This window comes from Schistocerca americana, chromosome 4, assembly GCF_021461395.2.
Source record: "Schistocerca americana isolate TAMUIC-IGC-003095 chromosome 4, iqSchAmer2.1, whole genome shotgun sequence".
In the NCBI taxonomy this organism is placed as follows: Eukaryota; Metazoa; Arthropoda; class Insecta; order Orthoptera; family Acrididae; genus Schistocerca; species Schistocerca americana.
In genome coordinates, this window is record NC_060122.1 from 282,851,248 (window position 1) to 282,873,179 (window position 21,932).

Here is a 21,932-nt window from a genome sequence, read left to right on the forward strand (position 1 = left end):
GGGCAGAATGTTGCTTATTACTGATTTTATGTGTTTAAGATATTTCTGTTGGTGTTGCATAAGCATCCATGTTATAATGTATGGTTGTAAATAAATTATTTAAAAATACAACCCCCAGCCCAAACGCCACTCCACCTAAATCCCGTGCTACACAGCCAACACTTCGACGAAATTGTGTTTGTGATCCTTTATAGCTAATCCTGCCACTTGGTTCATAGGTCTGTCTCGTTCCACAATCTGGTAGTCGTAAGTAACCAGAAGGTCTAATAAGCTGAAATAAAAAAAAAACATCTGTGCATCGTGTGCATTCTGCTACGTTATTCGAGAATATGTACACGATGAGTGTCTGGTAGTAAGTGCCAAAAATTAAGAGAAATACAAAACCTTAAAGCGGAATGTTTTCTACGTTCTTTTAGTATATGAAGCAGTGTGGGGTGGGAAATTGATCTGGAAGTGGAAAAATAGTTAATACTTTATACGAATCTTAACCAAGCTTTTACTGTGTAAGACATAAAGGAGCATAATATACAAAGCAGACTGATACCAAACTAGTTTATTTTTCCAGAAACATGGAAATACTAAGTTTATATGTGGCAAATGCAACGAGAAATGAATGTAATTACAAACAGCATTGGATTGATGGACTGGAATGTCAATACGTTTGTTTAACTTGCTTGACACGATTTCATTGTGCAAGCGATGTTGCTATCATTATGTAGTAGTTCTTGAAGATGACGGGCGTGACGTCATCGCTGGCGAAGTTTCTATTAGGCCTCAGACTGCGGTACGGATTCTGCGAGGGTGGCAAGACAAAGTTCAATGCCCTATGATGCTGCAGCCTTTCTGCATCCTTGAGTACTTCCTCCGCAGTGTACGATGTAACCGCGACTGGGACACTAGGATCTTTCAACAGCGCTGTCACGGTGTCGGACCAGGAGTCTATATCCTTGTGACCATTCGGCCTGTACAGTCCAGCGTTGTAGGCACAGATGATGGTGGGCGGGATGTAGTCCTGCGAAGCGACGTACTCGTGGTAAAAGGTCTGTGGAGGGATTACCATTTCCACGGTGCGGAATTTCTCCTGGCACTGAGGGCACAGTGTGGACTGCTTCTGCATTAGACCCCGCGCTTCCGGTGGCAGACTGCACACCTCAGGCCCGACGAAGACGAGGACTAGAGCTTTCAGGCTGGGAACTAGGTGCAGCAGGAATGCCTCCCACTTGTCGGCTCTTTCCATTTCGAACGACCACTCTGCGCCCACGAAATGGACTACCAGCTTCTCCGTAGTTCCGCTGACTTTATTCGACTTTTGAAGTGCGAAGAGAGCTGTGAGCGGCCCGGTGGCAATTTCGGAGAGTACTGCTCGCTCTAAGGGACTGGCTTCCACACCGCCGGAAAGCTTCAGCAGATCCGACTGCATGTCACCACTGAGCGGCTGGAAGCTCTCGGGGAGAAACACTGGCAGCTGTGGGTTTATGACGCCGTTTCTGCTCTGGTATATAATTAAACTTTTGTACAGTTGTAGGTCGTGACACCACACGTCGTGGTTTGGCGGCCTGTGTTCAGGCGAGCAGTAGCTCACCATACTGCACGACTCACAAGTGTGCAGATTGGCGGCAGAAGGCAAATGACAAGTATGGCACACATTAGGATACAAAATAATTTCCTGTTCGTATGGCTCCAGTTGACGGTTTAGAATAGCAGAACACTCGAGGAGTGCGTTCATTCTATATCCCCTATATTCTTCTGCGGAGAGACCCACAGCTGGAGCGTAGAGATTATCTGTGCCTCTTTCTTTGCACATTTCGCTGACAGCTTGACAGAGATCTTTGTGCGCTGACCAGTCAGATTTCTGATGCTCTTCAGAGCAGTAGCTCATTAAGTGGCACTGTTCGCAGACCTTCATCACCTCCCTCTGCTTTGACTCTTTGCAAACGTGGCACGTTGTTGCGAGAAAGGTATTTCTCTGAACCGGTGTGTATTCGTAATCGAATTCTTCATCGCCTGGTTGTTGTAGGACATCTTCCAGTCTCGATGAACGCAGTTTAGTCAGTTCCCGGAGGTTTTTTGTTATGGTTTCTAAGTATTTCTCCGATTTCTCCACTTCTGACAGAGCATTAGATTCAATTTGTTTCTTAATCTTAAGCTGTGCTCGTTCTGCCAATTTCTTATTTAGCATCTTCTGCTCTCTGGCTTCTTGGCTAATTTTCGGTGGCGACACTTTGTTCGTCACTTCTTTCACAGAATCGCCACCCGCATTTTCCGTTCCCGTGTTGCCCTCACTGCTACTGACGCTCGCGTCTACAATGTTCTCTGGGCCAATTTTTGACACATTATTAGACGAGGAGAGAGATCTAGCACTATCCTCCTTTGCCTCTGCTGAATCTAGTTTCTTTTTCTTGTTTCTCTTATTCTTCGATTTAACTTCTACGAAATTTTCAGATTGGTCTTCGGTCCCCTCAGAGAACTGAGCATCTTGTTGCTGAGGTTTCTCGGGCTTAGTTGTTGCCTTTGAATCAGTTTTCTTTTTATTGGTCTCGTCCGTTTTCGTTTGCGTTGATGGAATATTAACTCTCGGTTTTTGTTCTTCTGGTTTGGCAACTGATGTTTCTTTTGATTCTGCAGACTTGCTCTCTGGCAGTATGCTGGCATCACCGTCTTTCTCTATCCCTGAGGCCCCCTTCTTCTTGCGGCGGTTCCGTTTCTTAGCAGATGCTGTTTGGGTGGTTGTACCAGAGGCTTGTTTTGCTGGAGTTTCATCCGACGGTTGACCATCTTGCGTCGTTGTAGGAACTGGCTGTGTTCCCTTACTCGCCTTTGTTTGGCCCGGCTGGGAATCTTTTTGCTGACCTTTCGACTTATTTGTTGGCGGCGCGGTAGTTTGTTGTTTCTCCTTTGCTTTGCGTTCGCCGCCGACAGCCGTTACATTCGTATCTTGCTGTTTTCCTCCCTCGACGTTTTCATCGGTAGAATTATCTCCAACTTTGTTCTTCTTCTTATGACGATTTCGTTTCTTTTTCTTTGAAGCTTCTTGTTCTTCGGGTTGTGACTCAGCATTTATTACTTGTGTTTTGTCTGACGAGTCTTTCTCAGCAGTTACCGGAGACTTCTCTACCGTGGGCGACTTCTCTGGTGAAACTTTAGGTCCTGTACCTGCACTTTCACCAGACACATTCTTTCGATTCTTCTCCCCAGGCGCTGAAGCAGTGTCGCGGTTTGATTCCTTTTCCTTGGATGGTGAAGCAGGTGCCGGCTTTTTCTTTTCATTGTTTTTGGGCTTGGCAACCTCTTGTGGTCCCTTATTGTCATTCGCCTCTGACGGCTTAGCGTCTTCTGAAACCGATTTCTTCCGCTGACGATTCTTCTTCTTGCCGCTCGATTTAGATTGTGCCTCATCCTTACTGGGACCTTCTTTGCTGTCTTTGGGATCCGTTGCGATCTTAGTTTGCTGATTCATTTTGCTGCCATCGTCTTTGACTTGGGCCGAGTGATTAGACGCAACTGCTTCTAAAGTTGGAAGTTCAGTCTCTAGGAGTATGTTAGAGGGAGATTTTTTCGAATTTTCCGTTGTTATGGACAAATTAGGTGCTTCTTTCACTTCTGGCGAAATCTCAGCACCGGTAGCCGTTTTAGTGGTATCCTTCTTTCCGCCTTTGCTTGCTGGCTTCACTTCCTTCAAATTTGGAGCCCCTTCACTCTGGGACACACCCGTCTCGTTTTTCTGTTTACTTTTCTTTGACGGTGCATTTTTATTAACTTTCTCATTGGGCTCGGTTTTTGGTGATGGTGGCTTCTGCTGATTTCCTGGTGCTGTTGGAAATTTTTGTTCTGACGTCTTTCCATCAGCTGTTTGGTCTTTCGATGTTTCTCGTTTCTCTGCCGATTTTATGTTCTCTGTCGCGGGGGCAGGTGTATTTTTGTTAGAGTCCTTCGGTTTTGGTGCCTCCGCATCCGTTACCTTTTCGGAGACTTCGTTCCCACTATTTTGCTTAATGAGAGTCTCCGACGTTGCTCCAGCAAGCTGATTTTTGTTTGGTTCGTCTTTTACTTCGTTCGCTTTTGCTGCTGTGTTGTCTTTCGTTGTTTTGGGTTCACTACTAGACTCTTGTTTTTCTGTTACTTTGTCCTGAGTGCTTTGCTTGTTATCTATTCCCGACGGCTTTTTGGCATTAGGATCTCCTTTCAGTACAGAATTCGTTTGGACGCTTTCCTTAGCCACTTGGCGTTTGTTCTGTTTCTCTGCATGCTGTTTAGAGGGCTGTCCATTAGATGCTGCCTTTGCTGAATTTGACGATACCTTTTTATTCTTATCTGCAAGATCTCTTTCAGGATCTTGTACCTTTCGTGGAGCAATAGGCTGTGAGCTCTTTTCCGTCTGAGATTTTTCTATGGGCACCTCTCGCGTTTTATCACTGGGTTCAGGACTGAGGGAGGGGTCACCGACCAGTGGTTGTGGTAAAGGCTGACTGGTAGGCTGAGGAACTGTGGGCTGTTCCTTCGGAGGTTCACTTTGCACTGGAACACTCGGCTTTGGTTCATTGTTTGAAGCAACATCCTTCTTGGGTGGTGGAGGCTTTTCCGCTGGAGAACCAACGACTCCCAACCGCGGAGGTGCCTGAGCTATAGGAGGCTTACCTGGTGGGGAGACCATGACTCCCAACTGTGGAGATTCCTCGGCAGTAGGAGGCTTTTCTGGTGGGGAGCCCATAACTCCCAACTGTGGAGGTGCCTGGGCTGTAGGAGGCTTTTCTTGTGGGGAGACCAGGTTTCCTGTCTCAGGAGATGCCTGAACTATTGGTAGGGAGCCCATAACTTCCAACTGTGGAGGTGACTGTGTTTTAAGAGGCTTTTCTAATGAGGAGCCCACGAGTCCCAACTGTGGAGATGCCTGAACTGTAACAGGCTCTTTTGATGGAGAGTCCACTACTCCCAACTGTGAAGGTGACTGATCTGTAGGAGGCTTTTCTAGTGGGGAGCCCACAACTACCAACTGAGTAGGTGCTTGGGATCCCATCTCAGGCTGCTCCGAGATTTTGGACTCGTCGCTCTTGGCGTTAGGTGGAGCTGGTGTGGGGATGGCTGCAGCTGCAGCTGGCGAGTCCTTCGGCTTGGCCGCCTCTGGTGGCTGTGGCGCCGGCCCTGCTCCTGCTGACGTGGGCGGCTGCGGGGGCGCAGCAGCACCTGCTTTTTGGCCACTGCCAGGACCTGTGCCGGGCTCTGTAGTCTGTTTCTCGGAAGGCGCCGATTTCGGTGGCGCCTCATCACTTTTTGTCTTGCTCTTCGCCTTCTTCGTCATTTCTGCAAAAGAGAAATTTGTATCGGTCAGTCTCTTATTCAAATATTATTAAAAATGAACATTTAATACATTGGTTTCACAAGCTGCGACATTGTCGCGAATACAACAGTGACCCGTATATACAATAAGTTTCCTTTAATTTACGTCTATGGTCAGAAACTTTTTGCTAAAAGATTACTGGTTTCGGTCTATAATGACCATCATCAGATATGTTTTATAAAAACAAAGTCCTAATGTACTGCAGCCATAGTGCCACTAGTTTCTGACCATAGACGTAAATTAAAGGAAACTTTTAATACATGGGTATCCTTTCAACCTTGTGATGGAATATTCTCAATTCCTATTAAAATTTATGTACATCAACGGTGGGCATTTGCAAGTTAATCAATCAGCTCACTAGACATGAATCAGTAGAAATGACGATGTTTTGGCCGATAATCATTTGTTTTTGGTTGCAGCCAACGTTACCTAACTGACAATCTACTTCGTACTGTTTCCTTTCCTTGTGATAGGTGAACGTAATTGTTGCAGGTAGGATCTTTAGCTAACATTAGCTTAGCGCCCACTGCTTTTCTCGTGTAGACTGTATGGCCTGCACAGATTTTTTTGTTATTCTTCAATTGAAATTTTATGTCGTTCACAAATTGCAACACCATCTAAGCTTCCTACACTAGCTGAAGCTACAGAAGCATGGTCATTTCCAATTTTACTTCTGGCCAAAAACCAATTCTGGTAGCTGGAGTAAGAAGTTTTTGTTCGTCATGCCTTTTGTGTCCTTTTCAAGATATTTCCATAGAATCTTTCACTTCCTAACACATATTTCTTTATATCTAAGCGAGAAGTGAAATACGTTTCCATAAATTTAGCTTTGAGATTTTTTAATATATGTAAACATTTTCTTACAAATTTCCATGCCCTATTTCACCCCCTTAGGGACAGTATTTCCAAAAGCAGTGAAACTCACAATGTTTTATTGCTAACAGAGAAGCCAAATACAAATTTTCGTAGATTAACCTACGAAAGTGCTTTCATAATGAAAACATTTCATAAAACTTTTCATCCTCTACTTCGCACACTTAGAGGGTTGAATTTCCAAAACCAGTGTAACACATGTTTTTTATTTCTAACCTAGAAGTCAAGTATCATTTTTTATAGATGTAGCTTTAAAAATGCTTTAGTTGTTTCTTTAATAATGATTTCGTTTCAAAAAAACTTTCGCCTACTATCTTGCCCTCTTCGTGGTTGAATTTATAAAAATGCTGAAGCACGTATTTTCTTTTAATTTCTCTCCGAGAAACCAAATATCAATTTTCGTAGTTCTAGTTTCAAAACTGCCTTAATAGCGACATATTTTCCAAAAGCCTTCCATCAACTATTAAATCCCTTAGGAGTGGATTTCGAGCACTCTCTCCTTAAACGATGCCTACAGTAAAAGATCCACACCCTCTATAAAGTTCTACTTAAAAACTGGTACCCAGTAAAAAAAATAAAAAAATAAAAGTTGTTTCATGAGTAGGAATAAAATGATATTGTGTTCATTAAAGTTGACACTAATCATGTATACATATACCGTAAACTGTCCCGTTTCACGTCATTTCGATAAAAGAATCGTTCAAATGATCGATGGAATATGATGTAAGTTACTAACTAGCCGGAGGGTGGAGGAGGGAGGGGGTGGCAAATGATATGTTGGTAGTGTGGAAAAACGCTGTCGAGTTCACCCTGCAGATACACCCCTTGATATGTAACATGACAAAAGAAGGCCATGGCAAACCAACTCCACTAGTACCTTGTCTAGAACAGTGATGAAGGATTCCTGCATCTGCTCCCCAACGCTCATTCCCTGAGTATGGAATTATATCAAAAAAGTTTTGCATCCCCGCGGTTCCTAGAACTCCTGAAGATAGACGTTGACTGTGGATATTGCATCACAGACACAGTCCCTCTGACTGTTCAGAGATGTCACTAAACCCGCCCAAAGATGTAAGCAACCATGCATGCGCAGCGCCTACTAGACGGAAGGGGTCCGACAGCCGATCAGTTCCAGTCATTCCACCAAGAAAGAGCTCCACGGCTCGTGTTGTCTGTAGTTCAAACACTCCTAGACGGTCAATATCACGGTTCGATCGCGTCTGCGTTGCTACTTTGTGCCAGGAAGAGCTCTCAACAGGGGAAGTGTCCAGGCATCTCGGAGTGAACCAAAGCGATATTGTTCGGACATGGAGGAGATACAGAGAGACAAGAACTGTCGATGACATGCTTCGCTCAGGCTGCCCAAGGGCTACTACTCCTGTGGATGACCACTACCTACGGATTATGGCTCGGAGGAATGCTGACAGCAACGCCACCATGTTGAATAATGCTTTTCGTGCAGCCACAGGACGTCGAGTTATGACGCAAACTGTGTACAACAGGCTGCATGATGTGCAACTTCACTCCCGACGTCCATGGCGAGACCCTTCATCGCAACCACGACACCATTCAGCGCGGTACAGATGAGCCAAGAACATGCCAAATGGACTGCTCAGGATTGGTATCACGTTCCCTTCACTGATGAGTGTTGCATATGCCTTCAACCAGGCAATCGTCCGCGACATGTTTGGAGGCAACCCGCTCAGGATGCACGCCTCTGACACATTGTTCAGCGAGTGCAGCAATGTGGGGGTTCCCTGCTATTTTGGGGTGGCATTATGTGGGGCCGACGTACGCCGCTGGTGGTCATGGAAGGCGCCGTAACGGCTGTACGATACGTGAATGCCATGCTCTGACCGATAGTGCAACCATATCGGCAGTATATTGGCGAGGCATTCGTCTTCATGGACGACAATTCGCGCCCCGTCGCGCATATCTTGTGAATGACTTCTTTCAGGAAGACGACATCGCTCGACTAAAGTGGCCAGCATCTTCTCCAGACATGCATCCTATCGAACATGACTGGGAGGGATTGAAAAGGGCTGTTTATGGATGACGTGACCCACCAACCATCTGAGGGATCTACGCCGAATCGCCGTTCAGGAGTGGAACAATTTGGAGCAACAGTGCCTTGATAAACTTGTGAATAGTACGCCACGACGAATAGAGGCATGCATCAATGCAAGAGGACGTACTGCTGGTTATTAGAGGTACCGGTATGTACAGCAATCTGGGACCACCACCTCTGAAGGTCTCGCTGAATCGTGGTACAACATGCAATGTGTGGTTTTTACGAGCAATAAAAAGGGCGGAATGATACTTATGTTGATCTCTATTTCAGTTTTCTGTACAGGTTCCGGAACTCTCGGAAACGAGGTGATGCAAAACTTTTTTGATGTGTGTATTTTGGCTATGATATGACAACTCCTGTTTGGCAATGTTCCAGCGTTGAATGCAATGTAATGGACAGACGCACAAATCGAGATGGAGGATTGAATATAATTCGAAGCTCAATACATGGTCACAAAATAATCTAGACATAAGAGAGAAGTAAAAAATAAACAATATTCCAGCAAGGAAAGATCATTGAGAAGCGTTGATCCAGCACATCATGGATCAGATCATCTGGTGCGGATTTGAAGTCAAGCCAAAAATGTTCATATGTATGTGAAATCTTATGGGACTTAACTGCTAAGATCATCAGTCCCTAAGCTTACACACTACTTAATCTAAATTATCCTAAGGACAAACACACACACCCATGCCCGAGGGAGGACTCGAACCTCCGCCGGGACCAGCCGCACAGTGCATGACTGCAGCGCCCAAGACCGCTCGGCTTATCCCGCGCGGCGAAGGCAAGTCCAACGGCCTAACCATTACACCAGCTTCCTTAGCAAATGTTTCTCTCTGATACTTCGTCATATGTGTTGCCGATGGCTGAAGTTACCAAGTAAACACGCCTGTTGTAAACTTTTTTACCGTGGGACATCTGGAACGCAATATTAGTTCCCGGAGACTTTCCGGTTCCATTGATAAGAGTTCAGTGGCACCGAGGCGTCATCGAGACCCGAGAGACAGTTTCCCTCGACGAGTGTTCACGGTGTGGGGTCGTCGTAATTAAGCGCGAGCTGTTTAAGGAGAGAGACATTATTGGCGCCGAGCAGCCCCGAGCCCCGGTGTCAGCGTCCCAAGAATAGCGGCGCTGGCAGCAGGCGCAACCAGTGGCGCAACCCGCAGAGCTCGATTCGCCGAGATACGGCGACGTCACAGCCTCGGGCCCCGCGGCCCGCGCGTACGGCCGCTTTTTATATCTCACCTCCGAGTCGCGCGGGCCGCTGTCCGAGCTACTGCAACCAGCGCCTTTCACGCTTCCGACACGTTTTACCATATGTACATGTTTCTCTAAAAGTTATAGACTTTTGTTACGGTGTATAACGCACCATACACAGTGCTTAAAGTACACCGTTTAAAGAATGCAACTCCTTCTTCTTTGCTAGGTCACGACTGGAGTGTCCACGCTCTTCTTTTCTGACTTATTCCTTAATCTGCTGGTAACTTCGTCCTTTTAAGGGTTCCATGCCTCAATCGGTAAAAACCGGACCTTTATAGCAGAGCGGGCCACAGTGTGCCAAACTTTACGCGGGCCGAGTGTGCGGACCGCGTGCAGGCCAAGGATCGGCCTATGTCGGCTTTATTCGCTCCTTTCCGGAAGTACTCCGTACAGAGCGACATTTCATTCAGTGTTGCGGTGTGGCACTTTTCGATCGCCACATCTCGCTTCACTTCGGCAGAAACGAGGTGTCAGAACTGCTTATCTTTCACTACATGTTCATGATATGAAGGGTGTTCAACGGTCCACTGACTGTTGCACAAAAAGAGGCTGGCTAGCTATCTGTCGTTACAAGCCTTTAAAAATGAATGGAATGACAGAAAAGAGGAATGAGAAGGTCAATATATATGCATCAAAAAAAATTTTGCATCGCCTCGGTTCCCGGAACTCCTGAAGATAGACGTTGACTGTGGATAATGTATCACAGACACAGTCCCTTTGACTGTTCAGAGACGTCATTAAACCCGCCCAAAGGTGTAAACAATCATGCATGAGCAGCGCCTATTAGACGGAAGGCGTCCGACAGCCGATCAGTTTCAGTCATTTCAGGAAGGAGTTACACGTTGTCTGTAGTTCAACCATACCGGTGTGTACAACAATCTGGACCACCACTGCTGAGAGCGAGGTGGCGCAGTGGTTAGACACTGGACTCGCATTCGGGAGGACGACGGTTCAATCCCGCGTCCGGCCATCCTGATTTAGGTTTTCCGTGATTTCCCTAAATCACTCCAGGCAAATGCCGGGATGGTTCCTCTGAAAGGGCACGGCCGACTTCCTACCCCATCCTTCCCTAATCCGATGAGACCGATGACCACGCTGTCTGGTCTCCTTCCCCAAACAAACAACCAACCACCACTGCTGAAGGTCTCGCTGTATGGTGGTACAACATGCAATGTGTGGTTTTCATGAGCAATAAAAAGGGCGGAAATGATGTTTATGTTGATCTCTATTCCAATTTTCTGTACAGGTTATGGAACTCTCGGAACCGAGGGGAAATTTTCAACACCTATCTATATATATATATAGACAGGAGCTGAAAATTTTCTACGAAACGAGCTTGTAATACCATGCAAAAAATTTTTAATGATTTAGTTGACTATGAAATAACATAAAATTACTAAGATTGTCACAGAGGGTTCATTGTTGTGTACATCAAGAAGCACTTCGTGCTCAATTTGCAGGCAAGTAGCATGGAAGGAAATTGATGACATGAATAGTAAAATTTCTGAAGCCACACACATTACTCCAGTGTCAGTTGCAAAAGAAGTTCTCCATGGAGCTAAACCAAGGGCATGGAGACTTCATATATACTGAAGCACAAAAGAAACTGATGTAGGCGTGTGTATTCAAATACAGAGATATATAAACAGGCAGAATACGGCACTAAGGTCAGCAACGCCTACGTAAAACATATGTGTTTAGCAGTTGTTAGATCGGTTACTGCTGCTGCAATGGCACGTTATCAAGACCTGAGTTTGAACGTGATGTTATAGTCGGCGCACGAGCAATGGGACAAAGTATCACCGAGGTAGCGATGAAGTGGGAATTTTCCCGTGCGACCATTTAACGAGTGTACTGCGAATGTGAGGAATCCGGTAAAACATCAAATCTCCGACATCACTGCTGCTGGAAAAAGATACTGCAAGAACAGAACCAACAACGACTGAAGAGAATCGTTCAAAGCGACAGAAGTGCAACACTTTCGTTAACTGCTGCAGACTTCAGTGTTGGGCCATCAACAAGTGTGAGCGTGCGAACCATTCAACGAAACTTCATCAATATAGGCTTCCGGGACTGAAGGCCCACTCGTGTACCCTTGATGACTGCACGACACAAAGCTTTACGCCTCGCCTGGGCCTGTCAACACCGACAATGGACTGTTGATGATTCGAAACATGTTGCCTCGTCGGACGAGACTCGTTTCGAATTGTATCCGCCGATGGATGTGTACGGTTGTGGAGACAACCTCATGAATCCATGGACGCTGATGTCAGCAGAGGACTGTTCAAGCTGGTGAAGGCTGCGTAACGATGTGAGGAGTGTGCAGTTGGAGTGATATCGGACACCTGATACGTCTAGATACTGCTCTTACAGGTGACACGTACTTAAGCATCCCGTCTGATCACCTGCATCTATTCATGTCCGTTGTGCATTCTGACGGACTTGGGCAATTCAGCAGGACAATGCGACACTCCACACGTCCAGAATTGCTACAGAATGGCTCCAGAAACACCCTTCTGAATTTAAACACTTCCATTGGCCATCAGACTCCCCAGACATGAACATTATTTAGCATATCTGGGATGCATTGCAACGTGCTCTTCAGAAGATATCTCCATCCCTTCGTACTCATACGGATTTATGGATAGCCCTGCGGGATTCATGGTGTCAATTCGCTTCAGCAATACTTTAAACATTAGTCGAGTCCATGCCACGTCGTATTGCGGTACTTGTGCGTGCTCGCGGGGGCCCTACACGATATTAGGCAGGTGTATTAGTTTCTTTGGCTCTTCAGTGTATTACTGCAAAGTACGTTGTTTAAGTCAAGGGGCATGCCTGAAAAGATTTTTCTATTTAAAACTCGCTATTGTTGAATTCATGAAGGAAAATGCAGTGCAGGCGTATTTTATGTGAACATTACTGCACCTGCTAGGTGAGAAACAACCTTTTTATCATTTGATGGAGACGCATGTAAAAAGAATATCTCGTTTTAGAAGGGGCACATTACGACAAACGCAGTCTTGTTCCCTAAGCTCACCGCCATTAACGAAAACATGAGGTTTGAGTAACTCATTGTGGCCTTGAAAGACTTTCAAGGATCGTTTCCTAAACATTTTGAGCACACTGCCAAACTTACATCGAAAAAGTTTTGGATGGTGCTGAGCCACAGTCACGCATATTTTTTGAAAGAATAAACCGCCCTTTGTGGAGTACCGTATTTGTCTTCTGTGCTATCTAGATTTCAACTCTTATGCCATAATCGATTACAATACCAAAAGTTCTTAGACCATTAACATATCATATCTGTTACGGCAGTTCTACTTTGGACTGCCTTAGCAGCTAAGACGTGTTAGTGATCGAAGAACTTTTACATCTGTGGCGATAATGGCATAAAAGCGCATATCTAGACAGTACAGAAGAGAAACAGTAATGTTGTTGTTGTGGTCTTCAGTCCTGAGACTGGTTTGATGCAGCTCTCCATTCTACTCTATTCTGTGCAAGATTCTTCATCTCCCAGTACCTACTGCAACCTACATCCTTCTGAATCTGTTTAGTGTATTCATCTCTTGGTCTCCCTCGAAGATTTTTACCATCCACGCTTCCCTGTAACATACAATCAAATGACGGTTTATTCTTTCAAAGCCGGCCGGTGTGGCCGTGCGGTTCTACGCGCTTCAGTTTGGAACCGTGTGACCGCAACGGTCGCAGGTTCGAATCCTGCCTCGGGCATGGATGTGTGTGTGGTGTCCTTAGGTTAGTTAGGTTTAAGTAGTTCTAAGTTCTAGGGGACTTATGACCACGGAAGTTGAGTCCCATAGTGCTCAGAGCCATTTGAACCAAACCATTCTTTCAAAAAGTATCTTACGACTGTTTTGAGAGCGTTCGACCTTTCAGTTGAAAGAGCTCCTGTTGATATGCAGAGGTAACTAATTATCGAGCAAGGTAATTGATAATTTAATTTCAAATCCGTTTACGTTAAAACTGTTCAGGTCATCGACATTGCTTCCCTCAGGTAGAGTTTCCACGGCCCCATAATGAGGTTGCAAAAGTGCTACAATTTTCGATCGACATATTTGTGTGACGGACCTTTTCTCGATTATGAAATTATGTAAGTCATGATTACTTGGCAACCTGAGTGAAATTGTCTGCGTCTGCCGATATGCCAACAGTTTGTACCAGACAAAAGTTATACACTACTGGCCATTAAAATTGCTACACCACGAAGACGACGCGCTACAGACGCGAAATTTAACAGACAGGAAGAAGATGTTGTGATATGCAAATGATTAGCTTTTCAGGGCATTCACACAAGGTGCTGACATGAGGAACGTTTCCAACCGATTTCTCATACACAATCAGCAGTTGACCGGCGTTGCCTGGTGAAACGTTGTTGTGATGCCTCGTGTAAGGCGGAGAAATGCGTACCATCACGTTTCCGACTTCGATAAAGGTCGGATTGTAGCCTATCGCGGTTGCGGTTTATCGTATCGCGACATTGCTGCTCGCGTTGGTCGAGATCCAATGACTGTTAGCAGAATATGGAATCGGTGGGTTCAGAAGGGTAATACGGAACGCCGTGCTGGATCCCAACGGCCTCGTATCACTAGCAGTCGAGATGACAGACATCTCATCCGCATGGCTGTAACGGATCGTGCAGCCACGTCTCGAACCCTGAGTCAACAGATGGGGACGTTTGCAAGACAACAACCATCTGCACGAACAGTCCGACGACGTTTGCAGCAGCATAGACTATCAGCTCGGAGACCATGGCTGCGGTTACCCTTGACGCTGCATCACAGACAGGAGCGCCTGCGATGATGTACACAACAACGAACCTGGTTGCACGAATGGCAAAACGTCACTTTTTCGGATGAATCCAGGTTATGTTTACAGCATCATGATGGTCGGATCCGTGTTTGGCGACATCGCGGTGAACGCACACTGGAAGCGTGTATTCGTCATCGCCATACTGGCGTATCACCCGACGTGATGATATGAGGTGCCATTGGTTACACGTCTCGGCCACCTCCTCTTCACATTGACGGCACTTTGAACAGTGGACGCTACATTTCAGATGTGTTACGACCCGTGGCTCTAACCTTCATTTGATCCCTGCGAAACCCTACATTTCAGCAGGATAATGCACCACCGCATGTTGCGGTCCTGTACGGGCCTTTCTGGATACAGAAAATGTTCGACTGCAGCCCTGGACAGCACATTCTCCAGATCTCCCACCAATTGAAAGAGTCTGGTCAATAGTAGCCGAGCAACTGGCTCGTCACAATACGCCAGTCACTATTCTTGACGAACTGTGGTATCGTGTTGAAGCTGCATGGGCAGCTGTACCTGTACACGCCATCCAAGCTCTGTTTGACTTAAGCCCAGGCGTATCAAGGCCGTTATTACGGCCAGAAGTGGTTGTTCTGGGTACTGATTTCTCAGGATCTATGCACCCAAATTGTGTGAAAATGTAATCACATGTCAGTTTTAGTATAATATATTTGTCCAATGAATACCCGTTTATCATCTGCATTTCTTCTTGGTGTAGCAAATTTAATGGCCAGTAGTGTAGTATAAACCTGATACTTACAACTTCTCTGCACTGTTACCTTCAAAGGCTTAAGCGCAATAAGGAGAAGATACCCTAACCAAGCAAAGCAACCGCCATACCAAAACACCACCTCTTCCGTATTTCGCTGTTGGCGCTACACATGATGACCAGTAACATTCTCTCGCTAAACCGGAACCTTCCATCGGATTTCTACAGGAGACAGCGTGATTCATCATACCAAATCCCTCGTTACCAGTCACCCACTTCCAGTTGCGTCGTTTTTGCAGCTTCTCAGGTATCTTAGCATTGACTACGGAAAATTTGTGGCTTATGAGGAGCTGCTCAAACATTGTAGCCCATTCTCCTTAGCTCGCTACGCACAGACATTGTGCTACCTGGACTGCAGGTAGCGCTTTGCAACTCACGAGTGATTTATTCCACTTCTTTTTACAACCACCCTCCGCAATGCTCGACGGACCTTTTACGCCAGTAAATGAGGAATGCTGGGTCTTAGTTTAGCTGTGGTTGTTCTTCCGCATTTCCACCTCACAATCGCATCAACAGTCAACTTCTGCAGTTGTTCAAATGGTTCAAATGGCTCTGAGCACTATGGGACTCAACTGCTGAGGTCATTAGTCCCTTAGAACTTAGACCTAGTTAAACCTAACTAACCTAAGGACATCACAAACATCCATGCCCGAGGCAGGATTCGAACCTGCGACCGTAGCGGTCTTGCGGTTCCAGACTGCAGCGCCTTTAACCGCACGGCCACTTCGGCCGGCACGGCAGTTGTAGAAGGATTGAAATGTCGCTCATGGATTTGTTACTCAGGTGACTTCCAATGACTATTCCACGTTCGCAGTCACCTACCTCATCTGGCCGACCCACTGGCTGACCCATCCTGCTGCTACTAACAACAGAAGACTCAAACTCCCTGCCTCATTTTATACTGGCGGGTTCACCTTTTGTGACATCTTGTGGTCAATTCCTCATTACATACAGGTGTCAGGTTACTCTCGACCGGATAGTGTGCGTGCGTCATTCCGAGAGTTCATTTTTATTTTGATACTTTTCTTGACTTCTGGTCAGGTGACTACAGGGTTATAAACACAAAATCAAATAGGGGTAATGAAGGAGTAGGTTTAATAACGAATAGGAAAATAGGAATGCGGGTAAGCTACTACAAACAGCATAGTGAACGCATTATTGTGGCCAAGATAGATACGAAGCCCACACCTACTACAGTAGTACAAGTTTATATGCCAACTGGCTCTGCAGATGACGAATAAATTGAAGAAATGTATGATGAAATAAAAGAAATTATTCCGATTGTGAAGGGAGACGAAAATTTAGTAGTCATGGGTGACTGGAATTCGAGTGTAGGAAAAGGGAGAGAAGGAAACATAGTAGGTGAATATGGATTGGGGCTAAGAAATGAAAGAGGAAGCCGCCTGGTAGAATTTTGCACAGAGCACAACATAATCATAACTAACACTTGGTTTAAGAATCATGAAATAAGGTTGTATACATGGAAGAACCCTGGAGATACTAAAAGGTATCAGATACATTATATAATGGTAAGACAGAGATTTAGAAACCAGGTTTTAAATTGTAAGACATTTCCACGGGGAAATGTGGACTCTGACCACAATCTATTGGTTATGACATGTAGATTAAAACTGAAGAAACTGCAAAAAGGTGGGAATTTAAGGAGATGGGACCTGGATAAACTGAAAGAACCAGAGGTTGTACAGAGTTTCAGGGAGAGCATAAGGGAACAATTGACAGGAATGGGGGAAAGAAATACAGTAGAAGAAGAATGGGTAGCTTTGAGGGATGAAGCAACGAAGGCAGCAGAGGAGCAAGTAGGTAAAAAGACGAGGGCTAGTAGAAATCCTTGGGTAACAGAAGAAATATTGAATTTAATTGATGAAAGGAGAAAATATAAAAATGCCGTAAATGAAGCAGGCAAAAAGGAATACAAACGTCTCAAAAATGATATCGACAGGAAGTGCAAAAAGGCTAAGCAGGGATGGCTAGAGGACAAATGTAAGGATGTAGAGGCCTATCTCACTAGGGGTAAGATAGATACTGCCTACATGAAAATTAAAGAGACCTTTGGAGATAAGTGAACGACTTGTATGAATATCAAGAGCTCAGATGGAAACCCAGTTCTAAGCAAAGAAGGGAAGGCAGAAAGATGGAAGGAGTATATGGAGCGTCTATACAAGGGCGATGTACTTGAGGACAATATTATGGAAATGGAAGAGGATGTAGATGAAGATGAAATGGGAGATATGATACTGCGTGAAGAGTTTGACAGAGCACTGAAAGACCTGAGTCGAAACAAGGCCCCCGGAGTAGACAACATTCCATTGGAACTACTGACGGCCTTGGGAGAGCCAGTCCTGACAAAACTCTACCATCTGGTGAGCAAGATGTATGAAACAGGCGAAATACTCTCAGACTTCAAGAAGAATATAATAATTCCAATCCCAAAGAAAGCAGGTGTTGACAGATGTGAAAATTACCGAACTATCAGTTTAATAAGTCACAGCTGCAAAATACTAACACGAATTCTTTACAGACGAATGGGAAAACTAGTAGAAGCCAACCTCGGGGAAGATCAGTTTGGATTCCTTAGAAACACTGGAACACGTGAGGCAATACTGACCTTACGACTTATCTTAGAAGAAAGCTTAAGGAAAGGCAAACCTACGTTTCTAGCATTTGTAGACTTAGAGAAAGCTTTTGACAATGTTGACTGGAATACTCTCTTTCAAATTCTAAAGGTGGCAGGGGTAAAATACAGGGAGCGAAAGGCTATTTACAATTTGTACAGAAACCAGATGGCAGTTATAAGAGTCGAGGGACATGAAAGGGAAGCAGTGGTTGGGAAGGGAGTAAGACAGGGTTGTAGCCTCTCCCCGATGTTGTTCAATCTGTATATTGAGCAAGCAGTAAAGGAAACAAAAGAAAAATTCGGAGTAGGTATTACAATTCATGGAGAAGAAATAAAAACTTTGAGGTTCGCCGATGACAATGTAATTCTGTCAGAGACAGCAAAGGACTTGGAAGAGCAGTTGAATGGAATGGACAGTGTCTTGAAAGGAGGATATAAGATGAACATCAACAAAAGCAAAACAAGGATAATGGAATGTAGTCTAATTAAGTCGGTTGATGCTGAGGGAATTAGATTAGGAAATGAGGCACTTAAAGTAGTAAAGGAGTTTTGCTATTTGGGGAGCAAAATAACTGATGATGGTCGAAGTAGAGAGGATATAAAATGTAGACTGGCAATGGCAAGGAAAGCGTTTTTGAAGAAGAGAAATTTGTTAACATCTAGTATTGATTTAAGTGTCAGGAAGTCATTTCTGAAAGTATTCGTATGGAGTGTAGCCATGTATGGAAGTGAAACATGGACGATAAATAGTTTGGACAAGAAGAGAATAGAAGCTTTCGAAATGTGGTGCTACAGAAGAATGCTGAAGATTAGATGGGTAGATTACATAACTAATGAGGAAGTATTGAATAGGATTGGGGAGAAGAGAAGTTTGTGGCACAACTTGACCAGAAGAAGGGATCGGTTGGTAGGACATGTTCTGAGGCATCAAGGAATCACCAATTTAGTATTGGAGGTCAGCGTGGAGGGTAAAAATCGTAGAGGGAGACCAAGAGATGAATACACTAAGCAGATTCAGAAGGATGTAGGTTGCAGTAGGTACTGGGAGATGAAAAAGCCTGCACAGGATAGAGTAGCATGGAGAGCTGCATCAAACCAGTCTCAGGACTGAAGACCACAACAACAACAACAACCTTTCTTCCAATCACATTTCAAAAATAGCTAAGTAATTTTCCTGTTTCATTTTGACTGTCCGTGATTCGCTGCCGTATAATACCACACTCCAGATAAAACATTTGGCGAACTTGTTTTTTAATTCTATCTTTTTCTGCTGTTAACAAACTCTTCAGCTTTTCAAAAGATCATTTGCCCATAGATAGATACCCTACTTCTAGTTTCCTCCACATGATTTCCTTCTTCTGTCACCACATTTCCTAAGTTTCTAAAGGATATTACTTGTTCCCAAAGCTTTCCAAAGATTTTTTGACGGAATTTTCATGTTTGTTGATTCGCATCACTTTGTACCTTCTCCCTTCCTGAAATACTCTTTTTTCACCTTCACGATCCTCTCCATCAGAAATTCCCATTTTTCCTCTGATTCAACGAAAACTGGTTGATCACCGCATTCTTTTTTATCCTTCTCCTCCAAGAACAGAATAGATTTAAAAATTTACAGCCTTGTCCAATAGCGACCATTAAAGGGCAGACAGCTGTAACTTATTCAAAATATTCAAATGTGAGTGAAATCTTATGGGAATGGGACTTAACTGCTTAGGTCATCAGTCCCTAAGCTTACGCACTACTTAACCTAAATTATCCTAAGGACAAACACACACACACACACATGCCCGAGGGAGGACTCGAACCTCCGCCGGGACCAGCCGCTCAGTCCAGGACTGCAGCGGCCAGATCGCTCGGCTAATCCCGCGCGTGTAACTTATTATCAAAGTTGGAAAAACTATTTGGAGGTAGACGAAAGTGATAAGTTCTTGGGTGGCACTGAGTTGGTGTTGGAACCAAAGAAATTTTATTTTGTTTTATTTCTATATCTTGCATAAAAAAACGTACGTCGAAAGGTACAGCGATCTATGAAAAACTTTCGTTTTTAGAGTAGTCATATTGTGCGAATTTCATCGAAATGAGTTAACTAGATACGAAGGCATCATTAATTGAATTTTTCTGCTTTCAGTAGTTTTTTTGCCTACTTCTTCATTGGATCTCTAGAAGGTGATCCACGTAACAACGATGACTGCAAAATAAAAGCCAGAAAGTGTGCAATACAGTACTGGACGTTCGGCAGTTGAAATTGTATGAAACAGATGACACCACTGGCATATCAGAAGAAAGACTACGTTTCATTTCACAGGAATAACTAATCGTGAGTAAACTTTACGCAACGCGCGTGTCAAATTTGTTGGAAGATGACCGACACCAAATGCGAAAACAAATATCCCTGCAAGTCTGGATGGTCTGAAAAGAAAGTAAACCGATATCAATCGCCAATTTGTTACTATGAGTGAGAAATGGACTGAGCGATTCAGAAACGAAACAGATATGAAAGAGGTTAATAGAGGCCATGGACCTACACAATAAAGGCGACATCGATTTCATCTTCCGAAATGAGTGTGGGCATTGTTTACTGGGAGAAAAAGGCGTTCCTCCAACTGTTACTTTATAATGGGTGAGGCAATAACTGGCGACCGTTAACGAATATTAAGAACCAATATTGAAAAAGTACGGAGCAGAGCTCCAGATAATAATACGCAAAGAAATTTCTTCACGAATTTGAAGTACCAATTGTTAGAACAACAACCAGATACACGCACCGGAGCACACAGTGGCTTCCAAGTATTCCCACATCTAGTCAACTGTGGCTGGAAAACTTTTCAGTCCAGAGCAAAGTTATAGCCGTAGATAGGCGTTTTGAAGGTTGTGTAGAAATGTAATTCAGGAGTGGAATCTCCTCACTCCGAAGTCGTTGAACAAAAGTGAGCTGATACTATTTTAATAATTATGCCCGCTACTATACTTTCGCTATTATTATTGTTCATATACGCATTATTGATCTAAAAATATTCTTCACAGTCTGGTCAAGAGCCTTTCGCTTTGCCCATGTATGAATTATAATAAAAATAATTATCGCGCCTAATAAAATTTGCTGCTTATTGTTCGGACAGGAGCTGAGCCATCCAGCGTCTTTCAAAAAATGGTTATTCAAGACCAGCTGTGCTGACGCCCATGGCTGACTACGCAGTACTTCTGTCACTCGGCTTATATGCCAAGCTAGCTTTCGATATTCTGCAGCATGACAAAATCATTTGCATGTACAAATTCGTTAACGGTTGTATATGCAGCTCATTTTGGACCTTCTGACTTCTAACGTGCTTCTCCGTTTACAGCCCTTAAGAAACCTCGGTAACTCCATTTCAGCTGCCTGTAATTTTTCCTTCATCTTTCCTCCCAGTTTTGCATCTTTCCCACCCCAGAAAATATTCTGTCTCGTCCAAGAGTGCGAAAGCTGCGTTGTAGCTGAGGAGTGAATTCGGTAGGAAGTGAAGCGAAGAGACGAGCAACAGAAGTGAGTTCCTGGAGCCTTGGAACTTGGGCAGTTCAGCTAACACAACCGAGATACAAAATCAGGAAGGGAAGAAGGCCTCGTTCTGTCCAGCCAAGGAACCAGTTGAGTCTTACACTAATAAAACAAAACTATCCAGAAATGACAACGCTGACCCAAAATTTAGGCCGATCATTAGCACACTTGGCGGCTAGTGCAGAAAAAGTAAAAGATCAAGATTGAGAGAGGATGAAGACTGCATACATTGTTGATTAACACCTTACTCAGGGTTACGGATGCAAATGAGTGAAGCTTAAGCAAACGTTAATGTATGATAGAGGGCTAAATAAAAATTAGTATTGTGTACAACTATTTCTTTGAATACTTACATGTATCTATAACCATGAAGTTGCGGCCTAATGATTTAAGTTCTTTATCATTAATGGTATGGGTGAAAGAAATTTACAGCATTGTGTGTAGTGCGACAGATACCATCTTCCAATGCACTGAACACATATTTCACGGCTATTTGGTGTTTCATCTGGACTCGTTGAAACCACAATCGACAGAGATGTCTCAAGCATATCACAACTCGGCTAACGTCACTACGCAAAACAAGATACTAGAAAACAAAAGGAAATCCGTAACGAGCAATAAATTATTTTA

The 21,932-nt window shown here is 44.3% G+C and overlaps 1 protein-coding gene across 2 annotated transcripts in view; it reads right to left on the bottom strand.

The window, feature by feature from the left end:
• Window positions 1-538: 538 nt before the first annotated feature.
• LOC124612374 (nascent polypeptide-associated complex subunit alpha, muscle-specific form-like) overlaps window positions 539-21,932 on the bottom strand; it is a 61,219-nt gene continuing 39,825 nt past the window's right edge. The window contains exons 2-3 of one of the 2 annotated variants that reach the window (XM_047140543.1): window positions 2,365-5,298; window positions 539-2,334 (exon numbers count right to left, since the gene is read on the bottom strand). In XM_047140543.1, coding sequence (XP_046996499.1) covers window positions 686-2,334; window positions 2,365-5,296 — 4,581 coding nt within the window. In that variant the 5' untranslated portion in view covers window positions 5,297-5,298 and the 3' untranslated portion in view covers window positions 539-685. Of the gene's footprint in view, window positions 5,299-21,932 lie in introns of both variants that reach the window. The other variant, XM_047140542.1, reaches the window with a different exon arrangement.